General features: G+C 43.9%; 1 protein-coding gene across 1 annotated transcript in view; it reads right to left on the bottom strand.

Moving 5' to 3' along the window:
• Positions 1–785: 785 nt before the first annotated feature.
• The window catches only part of KNG1 (kininogen 1), a 32,231-nt gene continuing 22,082 nt past the window's right edge, over positions 786–10,934 (bottom strand). The window contains exons 8-10 of the mRNA XM_083177634.1: positions 6,414–6,521; positions 2,755–2,841; positions 786–1,522 (exon numbers count right to left, since the gene is read on the bottom strand). Coding sequence (XP_083033760.1) covers positions 914–1,522; positions 2,755–2,841; positions 6,414–6,521 — 804 coding nt within the window. The 3' untranslated portion in view covers positions 786–913. The remainder of the gene's footprint in view (positions 1,523–2,754; positions 2,842–6,413; positions 6,522–10,934) is intronic.

Genomic DNA, 10,934 nt, shown 5'->3' with positions numbered 1-10,934 from the left:
ATGTGTTCTCATTATACATCCCATCACATGTTTCCAAGAGGATGCGAGTATTCAGCGGGGCGGCGTTTCTTTTGCTCGGTAAGCTGCGATCTTCACAGCTTACCGAGCCAACCAGAATCACCCTCCTTAATCTTTAGGTGTATGGTCAGCTTTACCCTTTGTTTTTATATCTGCATTTTGTAGACCATATATGTCTAACAGGGGAGTCACATAAACTACTAGCGAGTCGTGGCAATGTCTCGCACCATCTGCGGAGGCACTTGGTGTGTCTCCCCTTTTTGAATTTTGGACTGTGCTGCAGCCACACCTCTGGAGCTAACATTGCCGACATTTTCCTTGCACCCAATAGAGGGGTGTTAAGGAAATACCCCATTTAAATTTTTGTTGCTGTGGGGGTGTAATGTGCTGTTCCGTAATGACACATTGGTCCTTATTCTAGTTCACTCTGTCTGACAAAATCCTTCTTAGATGGACAAAACCATGTGCACTGCAGGTGGGGCAGATGTAAAATGTGCAGAGAGAGTTGGATTTGGGTGAGTTATTTTATTTCTGTGCAGGGTAAATACTGGCTGCTTTATTTTTACACTGCAATATAGATCTCACTTTGAAGTAAAACCCCACCCAAATCTAATTCTCTCTGCACAAGTAACATCTGCCCCCCCCTGCAGTGCACATGGTTTTGTCCATCTAAGAAGGGTTTTGTCAGAAAGCGTGAACTAGAATAAGGCCCATTGTGACCATCATGCACAATTGCATCCTTATTGTTTTAAATGAGGACAACTAGCTTTGCTTGTCTTTGGGTTTATTATAGGAACTGTACTATATATATATTTTGCAGCAATGCCTTTGAAGGCATGAGTAGAGCAAACATTTGTGTTCTCACACATTCATCGGTATACTTTAATTCCTTGGTTTAACCTAACAGGTCTTCATCATTAAAAAGTGAAATTCCTTTTGGTAGAGCGGGCTCATTCTTTTCTATGTCTTGGCCTGTTAGCGGTGTTACATCATCAATGGCAAAAGCCAGATCATCAATGGTAAATGTTTTAACTGTGGGAATTAACCTTAGCGGTTGCCATACCTTGCCTGGGCATCTTGAGTTAACTACAGAAGTATGCTTCTGAGAATCTATCACAGTTGTTTCAGCAGTATTTAGGGCAACTTCCTGATGGAGTGAAACCTCATGCATATGTAGGTTTACAACAGGGGAAATACTGGGGGGATGCATTACTGGTTTCAATGGCTGCACAGGAAGTTCATGTGAATTTCCTAAGTCCTCAGTGGATTCATTAATGGTGCCTGCTGATTCCCCCGAAGTGTCAACATCTTTATGATCATGTTTAGGTCTGTGTTTGTTTTTTCTCTCTTTTTTTCCAGGTTTTTGTTCTTTATTATTATTTCCATGTCTCTTTTCTCTCGATTGCCGCAATTGTGTAAAAGCCTTGGAAAGTTTCACAAAGTTATCTTTAAGATTCTTTGGAGCCTTGCGGAAAGGTGAAAATCCCCCAATACGATAAGAAAACTGGAAAACAAATAGAAAATTGTAAATTGTAATGCTATTATGCAAGCAACTAAGGGCTTTATTCCTGTTTCATTGCTTCCCTGAGCGTTCGCACGGGGAGCAATGTTTTGCATCCGTGCATGTGCATGTTGGGTGATGCCGACGGGCTGCGCCCATGGGAACGCCCAGCATTTCATGGGCATTCCCAGGCAAACGCTCGGAGTTCCCATACAAATGGTGCTGGGGCGGGCAGCTGATGTCACCGGATGTCAGCTGCCTCTTCCTGTACAGGGAACACACAAAGCTAAATCACCAGAGAGTGTCTTACTTTTGCGTGCACCTTCCAAATCATTGATTTGGCCCCCGCACCCAAGGCTGTGAATGAATGTTTATGCAAAACATCCATTTGCAGCAGTGCAGGGAACTTGACGAGTGAGGGCAGTGAACGCTGTGAATTGTCCAGTGTGTGAACCAGAATAAGGCCCTAAATCTCAGAATGTTTCTCAATATTCCTTTGTTTTTGGAGACTGACCCTTACTTTTTCTGTTTAGTGGTAGTTTACAGAAAAAAGCCCAGTAAAAAGCTTTTCTTATGAGGAAGTATCAATGTCTATGTTTTTTATGGATAATACATTTTACTAGTGCTTGTGCTCTTCAGTTAAATTTATTTTTATTTTATTGTAATACACATTCAATATATCTGCCCATATGCATAGCTGGAATCTAGACAACCTGTATGGGGGGTCAGGAGTTCCAAACAACTTTGGGAGCTTCCGGGCCATTTTAGGAGGGTAGTCAATTATGCCTACATGACAACTGGAAGTCTATACTCCACAAATAGATTTATTATACATTCTGTATTCTATATATAGTATTAATACTACCCATCCCCCCCCCCCCCCCAGTATTGCACTACTGGCATGCCTCCCAACTATCAGGATTTTCACGGGACAGATCATTTTTTTTGTACCGCGTCCCACCTGTGGCAGGCAGTTGCCATGTCCCCGTAGTGAGTAAACGGGGGAATGGCTTCGTGACCATGGACCTTCCCATAAAGCCACACACCCTTTATCTGAGGCCACACTCCCTTTTCTGGGCCGCGTGGGACTACCAATTTCGAATCTTGGGAGGTATGCTACCGGGCCTTTGCTAACAATATCCTGCATATTGCATTTACTTCAAAATATGCAAGAAAACATCACAAAAACACGATTCAAATTTGTTGGCTTATACAGCAAGAAAGGACACACTTACATTTCTTGCCTGGTAACATTCAGGAGCTGAAAGAACTTTCATTGTCTCCCCTGTAACGCTAATTTCAGCACTGCAAGTCTGATGATCCTAAAGCAAAGTGGTAAGAAAAACAGCATGATAAAGTGTTATTAATTAATGTTGCTTTATATTTGGTCTTGAAAACTATATTTTGATCAAAATCTTATATATATATATATATATATACATATATATATATATATATATATATATATATATACACATACATACATACATATATATATATATATATATATATATATATATATATATATATATATATATATATATATATATAGCGAACAGTGATATATTACCACCATTTGCTTTTATTAATCTGGGTGCACTAGGAATTTATAATTTTTGAAAGAAACATTATAGGCAGGATTTATCACACATTGCAATTTGAATGTGATACATCCCCACCACTTACAGCATTCATCGAGGATATAAATGCAAAGGGAAGCTTTTCTGATAAGAGCAGTCCATGGTGATATGAGGACTTCTGAGTTTATGACCAAAAAAGTACTTGCTCCGGAGATTTCCGCATTACAGAGCTTGATACATATGAGGAATACGGTCAAACTGTTGTTTGGAAAATTGATCACATTGTGCTATTAGTACATCCCACTATATGAATAAATGTTTACAGATCTAGGAAACGATCAAGTGGTCCTTTATGGCTGTATACATTTATGCATGCAGTTGTTTCATTCCAAGAGACCTCCTACTTTGTCGAGAATGAAATGGATCTTTTTTTGATGAAACCCAATGCCAAAAAAAAAAATCGAAAATTGGAAACTGAAAATAGATGTCTGGTGTCCTCTTCTGTACACATACTATGTAATTGTTCTAATTGATAGAATACAAGTGTAAAAAAATAAACCATATACATCAGACCTCACAAATCTGCTAGCGCAGGTATTTCTATCAAAGGTACTGTATGTGTGGTGCACTTAAGTCCCAATGCTACACTTCAGCAATACTGAAGCTGGAGAAACCACAAGAAAATGGAGAAACAGCCATTCTTCTAGTGATTCGTGCATGCGCGGTACAGATTTGTCTGTGGGTACATGGTGGGCACTCATACATGTGTACTAGAGATTAGTTTCTGGGAACAAGGCGGGCACCATGTTTCCAGAGACCTGCACATGTGCAGAGTCCAGTATGTAGCAGAGGCAATGGGGCCCTCAGAGAGAAGTCTATACATGCTTCTCTCCTAAGCTGCCCCTGCCTGCTAGATACATTGAGGTAGATGTATGAAGCAGTGAAAATGGAGAAGTGAGCCAGATGAGAAGTTGCCCATGGCAACTAATCAGCACTTAAGTAGCATCTTTAATTTGCAGCAATTCAAATTATACAGAGCAGCTGATTGTTTGCCATGAGCCACTTCTCCCCTGGCTCACTTCTCTTTCCATATCACTGCTTCATACATTTACCCCATTGTCTGGTGGCTAGCAAAACTTATATCACACCTGACGGTTGTTTTCGGCTTTGGTAGTTATAGAGTATGAGGCTGGAGCTCCAGGAGAAGGGTGGAGGCTTGATCCAGCTCCTACTTATAGAATTTGGGATCAGATGTGCACAGTAAGAACTGTAGGGGAGCAGACTTTAGGTGAATCATTGGTGCTCTAGTGAAGGTGTTAATGAATAAAATAAATAACTTTATTTATAGGAAAAGTCTTTGTTTTGAATCCCCAGCAGACAGCGCGGACGACTGCAAGCAGAAACAAGCTGGGATTGCTGAAACTGAGCTAGAGTAGAGTAGATAGCTGGATTACTGGCCAGACTGTATTCTGTAATATAATTGATAACTCCTGTAGCTGATTCTGTGTTGGAAACTGGAATGGAGAAGTCTTGGAGACAAGGCTGGAACCATATAGATAACTGGATCCGGGACAATAGTTACAGAAAAAATATGGAGTGTGAGGGATGAGATGACTCAAACCGCTGTTAGCCCTATCTAACTAAACAAATACAAGAGAAGCTCAGTATACTTATTAATTATTTGGTTGATTACAATATTTTGTATGGATTAAAAGCTTCATTTCCTGTTTGTATGGGATTGTACAGCCACAAGGAAGGTTTACAGGTTTACGAATATGAATTAGGCCCAAAGTGGTAAAAATAACTAATATAATTTTCTTATCGGGATATTGCGGTCTTTGAGAGCTAGATGAATTAGCGCTCTCACCTATAATCTGATTTATAGCTGTCAACTTTATAGAACAGGTAAGATTTCAGCACTGTCCACAATGTTACTGTTCAGCCTGTACATGTTTGACAGATCCTCAGTGATTTCTGCACTTTGGTGAATGCCATGCAAACAAAAAAAGATGTAGGTGGAGCAGATATAATCTATCTGGCGCAGTGAGCATATAAAATGTTTTGTTCCTCTACTTAGGGGTTTATCTGTTATATGGCCTACACACATCAGTTTGCTTAGTTTGGCAAAGTCGTTTAGAAAATGCCCCTACATCGGTGTGTGTGTAGGGACTATAGTGACAGTAATGCGCGCATCTGCGTTTCATTGTCGCTGGAAGAGATGAATGGGCAGTGTCCATCAATCTCACTGGTCACCAGTGTTCTCCACCGGCGCTGTCAGCTCGCTCTGTGTGTGGGCTGTCAACGCTATGTGCTGTGCGACATCGGTGCAGCACTGCCTGACCTAGCATAGCTAGGCCGCCGTGTGTAGGTCCCATTATTGTCAGTATTGCCATCAATCTTCCCAAAAAAGTATACAATGTGTGCAGTATCAAATCTATTTAACAAAAGCTATTTTAATCTCTGCAGCAGGCCCGCAATTGTTGTTCATAATGATAGCACTTTTTATGAGCGCTGGGGAAATTCCAATTATCAAGCTTATCTTTTCCAAGCTACACCCATTCACTAAAGTCATGGAGGGCTATTCAATGCCCCAGGCGAGCTATGATGGGGAGCAGTGCCGATAGCTCACCGCCAGAGTATTCAGCTCCCTCCCCTTCACTCACTGTTTCCACCTCACTGGTTCCCTTCGGCTAGGTGGAAACAGCGAGTGTGGCCATTAAAACGGCGAGTCTTACCACAAAATGCAGTGGACTCACTGCATTTGTGGTGAACCACGTCATTCAAGGGGATCGTCGTCGGTTTCTGAAGGAGAGTATTCTGGCCAAACATTGAATACGCCAAGGGGGTTTGACCGTGAGAATGGCTTTTCCTCACCGAAAATAAGCCACCTTTGCCGTACAAACTCCTCTCGCTGCAGCGTTGAATACCGTCCATTGTGTCAGCTCATGCAGTCTGTGGCGAAGGCCTGGCTGGAGAGGGATTTTCGGATACCTATCTTATAGGCTCCTCCCCCTCCCACCTATTGCAAAACTTTGTCAGCGCACTGTGCAGTAGATAAGTACGGAGAGTACAGAGATAACTATCCCTGTGATTAATATACTAAAACTCTTCACTGTGATGGCATCTTATGGGATACTTGGTCCCAGCGATACTTGGGATACTTGGTCCCAGTTTAATTGCTAAATAGAAGTGATCCAGCATCTCTAATATCCCCCCTATGCAACAATTAGAGTAATTTTTTTAACATCGCTATATAGGCCCCTAAAGCACTTGGCATCCCCATACAGTACATGAACATTTCCACATGAACTTACAGCATCTGGTATGAAGTCACATTCATCTCCAAGTATGGTATGGCCAGGCTTAGAACAGTTGGTCGGCTTTATAGTAAAAGTAACCTCATATAACAGTCTGTGAAAACCCTACAAAATAAAGATTGATAGTCAGAAATAAATGTTCCTAACTAACATTTTATAAGGGAGAATACTATCGAAACATTATACTGCAGAACTACCATTTACAGTGATGTTACCCATCTTAGGGGCAGATTTCTTAAATCATGTACAGAGATAAAGTAGAAAGAGATAAAGTAAGTAAGTATATAGCGCACTTTCTCCAACAGGACTCAAGCCGCTTTACAGACATTAAAAATAATGATGCACATACTGTAATACAAAGGGTTATCAGTACAAGGAACAGGCAACAATGGCAGTACAGATATATATCACATGTACAGATATGCACTAGACGCATTCTAATAAGGGACACGGAGAACATATAATTACTGAGCTGTACAGCACCCAGGCAGCCATTCAGCGGCGCCATTTGGTGATTGCACCAGCCAGATCAGTAGCAAGTAAAAAGGGTACAGATATAGGACACTACGGGGGTGACACGGGGTACATATTTAGCTAGCAGCACAGATCCTAGACAGCCAGTAGAACAGTACAGGGTGCACAGAATAAGACATAACTAGACATAATAGCAACAGAAGAACAAAACAGAGCACAATTAAGAGTACAATTCTTAGTACACAATACAGCTGAGATATAGGGAAGTAAATGAGAAGATGCAGGTATAGATGGTAGGTGAGTAAGGGAACTGTAATTGAAATGCAATTATAGTGCAGTGAGAACTGGAGGGAAGAGGGCCCTGCTTCAAGGAGCTTACAGTCTAGAGTACCAACCAATCAGCTTCTTGGCACAGTTAGAAGCTGATTGGCTGGTATGTTATCTCACCAAGGGCGAAATGTAATAGAGTGCGATTTTTTTGCTCGCGGCAAAAAAGTGCGATATGGTGCGATTTCGGGCAATTTTTAGTCATGAAAATGTGCACATTTTAAAACATGCGATTTTGTATAAAAAAGAGAAAAAAAACAGCGTGGGGTCCCCCCTCCTGAGCATAACCAGCCCCGGGCTGAAAGAGACGGTCCTGGTTTCATAAAATCACAGGAACAAACAAGTTGGGGTCCCCTGGATTTTATAAAACCAGCACTAGGCTCAAGGACCGGTCCTAGTTCCCAAAATACGGGGGAAAAAATGACTAGGGGTCCCCCGTATTTCAAAAACCAGCACTGGGCCCAACCAGCCAGCAGGGTAATGCTAATGCCACAGCCGGGGGGAGACTTTTTATACAAGTCTCCCCGGCCAAAGCATTCACCCCCTGACCGGTCAGCATGGACAGGGGTCCTGGGGGAGTGGGGACCTCCCCAAAGAAGGAGTCCCCCCCTCCAGAACTTACCAGCCCATGCTGAAGCCCGGGACTGTCCTCGACGCCCCTGGGCGGTGGGCATCGAGCTGATGATTGTGTAAAAAAATTTGAAAAACTATTGTGTATTGCTGTGGAACTATGAGTCCCAGCAAGCCTGCACCACATGCAGGGACTTGGAGAACCACAAGTCCCAGCATGTGGGGCATTAAAGGGCCCGCTGGCACTTGTAGTTCCACAGTAATAAAAAAAGTCAAATAAACACACACACAGACACAATAAAAATAATACTTACCTATCTTGAGCCTGTCGGTAGGTCCCGGGGTCCGGTGCTCCTGGGTCCGGGCCTCCAGGGTCCAGGTCCGGTGCTGGTTATGCTAAGGAGGGGGGACCCCATGCCTTTTTTTAACCCTTTTTTTGGACAGAACCATACACAGATCACGATGATCTGTGCCTGGTTCTGTCAAAATCGCCACCCAGAACCGGGTCTAAATTTTGGGTGATTTTTGATAACCTTTACCAAAAATCGCACCCTATTAAATGTGCGAGTTACAGTAGATGCTTTCCAATGGGAAAACATCTGGATGCGAATTGAAGTGTGACTAAAAATCACCACTTTAAAATGTGCGATTTCACAGCAAAAAGTGAGATTTTTTGCCGCGAATCGCACCCTATAAAATATGCGTTTTTCAGAAAATGGCCAAAAACGTCCGTTTTTGCGAAAAAAATCGCAAAAAAACCCCCGCACCCTATTACATTTCGCCCCAGGATTTGATAAACCCCCAACTCATTTATGAAGCAGTATAAGTATTCACTATAATATTCACATGAATAATGAAAATGAAGTCCAACCTTTTGTCTATCTTTAATAAAATTTCCATTTATCACAAAACTCTATGATTGGATCCAAAAGGGAAAATTTGAATATTCTCGGGGCAGTATTTTGGAGTTTGTTGTATTATATTAGCAATGGGGCTTCTCTGACACACTGGTTGCATAATAATAATAATAATAATAATAATAATAAAATCTAGACCTTTGGTTAAGCAGTAGGCATTAAACTGTTTACACACGGTGCGATCTGGGCTATTGATATAGTCAAATGCAGCATGCGCCCCCCCCCATGCTGGCACCTCGCCGGGTCCCAGAATCGATATCAACAGCTGCCAGATCGGCTCGTGTGTACAGACCATTATAAGTGCAATATGATCAATATAATCATAATCTTCTCCAAAACAAATATGAAAGGTGTTTTACTCACAGGTTAGGAGATTGGACCATACTTGTTGACTTTTAAACTTGCCTCTCCAGGAGAAGCCGGGGGCAGGGACAGGCTGGTGTCACGATGCCCCGCTAAAATGAAGTGAAATGGCGCAATTCATGTAAATTTTAGTTCGGCATTTGTTTCAGCAGTTCCGGGGGAGGTGGAGGCTTTGAGGAGCATGTGGGAGTCTTGCCTACCTTCCCGGGAGGCCAGGAGGGGGAACCGATTTTCAGGAGTCTCCCTGCCATTCCGGGAGGGTTGGCAAGTATGGTTGCTGGGTCACTTTTTGAGTATAAAGAAGTGAAGTTTACTTTAATGAGGGGTAGCCCAGTGGCGGAACTACAGGGGGTGCAGCTGCTATGGGGCCCGGTGACTGGCTAGGGGGGCCCGAAGGACAGCAAGCACTTTCCTGCACCATGCTTAGTATTTTTATTATATTTTAAGAGAGCCGCTGCCCGCCGAGGACTGCCCATGCCGCAGGGCCTGGCGCCACCACAAGGCAGGTCTAGGCATTTGCCTAGGGCGCCGGCCACTGGAGGGCGGTACTGAACCTCCGAGGAGATGTACCATAGAGGTACCATAGAAAGCGGGGAGCAGGTGAGACAGTGAGCTTCCCTCTTCCCGCTCATCCCGTCCGTGAATCAATGCTGAACCCCCCCGGACACAGGGGGTGCGGGCACCCGCCGCAGTATCGCCTGCACAGCCCCTCCCCCGTGGCGCAGTATAGTCCCCCCGGAGCACGTGTACTGCCTGCTGTAATCTCCCCCCCCTCCGGAGTGCAGGGGTGGTGTGTTTGGGCAGCAGGCGGCGGACAGCGGGCGGCGGGGGATTTGCCTGGGGCGGGGGGAGGCTTGCACCGGCCCTGCGCTGCCACCTGTGTGAGCTGATCGACAGAGAATAATGAGCCGGGCATGGGGGATGGGGGGGCACGCCATGCACCTTGCTCGCAGGAGAATAAAGGTGGCCATACTTTAAGGCAATTTATCTGGGGATTGAAATTGCATCAGATTTCCCTTGAACACCCTGGCAGCTACCTGGGAGACCTGCATGGCAGCATTGTGGAGGAACAAAATAATGTGAGGAGTGTGACAATTCAACAGGGTTTTCAGACTACTGGGGTGAGATTTAATAGGATGAGAGATTCAGAAAGTGAGAGATCCCATGCTGAGAAGGTCAGAAGCCACTTTGGGGTCAGGACCCACAGTTTGAGAACTGCTATCTAACATACACTTGTACCATACAATTTATCTGATGGGCTGTACTAAAGGGTGCTGTCCTAAATAGTGCTATTTAAAGCTATGTAGAAGAGACTAGTAGCTACCCTACCTATGGGGCCGATTCAGACACGTTTGGTTGATCTGAAAATGTACAGTCTTAGCGATTAATGGTCAGCCACGAATGCGCACAAAGCCAGCAAAAACAGAGGGCCATCACAGTGGCGTAAATACGGTCCTGGAGAATACTAAAGCTGCAAATGTGCTTTACTCTCCATTTATATTTTCAGTCAAACCCGGTTGTAGTCGTTCGCACCGGGATCAGCCGCACTTGTCCTTTTTTGAATAAATCTCACCATACTGGTCATCTTCCAGGCGTATTTGGCTGAAGCCTGCACGGATCACTCAGATCCATGCAGGCTTCACTGGTAATAAAATAGAACACTAAATCAATAATAAATAAAAATGGCGGGATGGGGCAGGGCAGCTGCTGGATCATCCAGAGTGGTGGCGTCCTCATGGCCACACCCCCGCCGTGCAATGCCAGTATTTTAGACATTGCACAGTGGGGGCAGGGCTACAAAGACGCAATTTGCATAATTTGCTCCCATGGCCCCCCTGCCGAGAGGGGGTCACAGGAGACTGGGCAC

The sequence above is a fragment of the Crinia signifera genome, chromosome 3 (genome assembly GCF_055691185.1).
Source record: "Crinia signifera chromosome 3, ASM5569118v1, whole genome shotgun sequence".
In the NCBI taxonomy this organism is placed as follows: domain Eukaryota; kingdom Metazoa; phylum Chordata; class Amphibia; order Anura; family Myobatrachidae; genus Crinia; species Crinia signifera.
The sequence above is the reverse complement of the archived record's forward strand: the minus strand, read 5'-3'. Positions and strand labels throughout refer to the sequence as shown.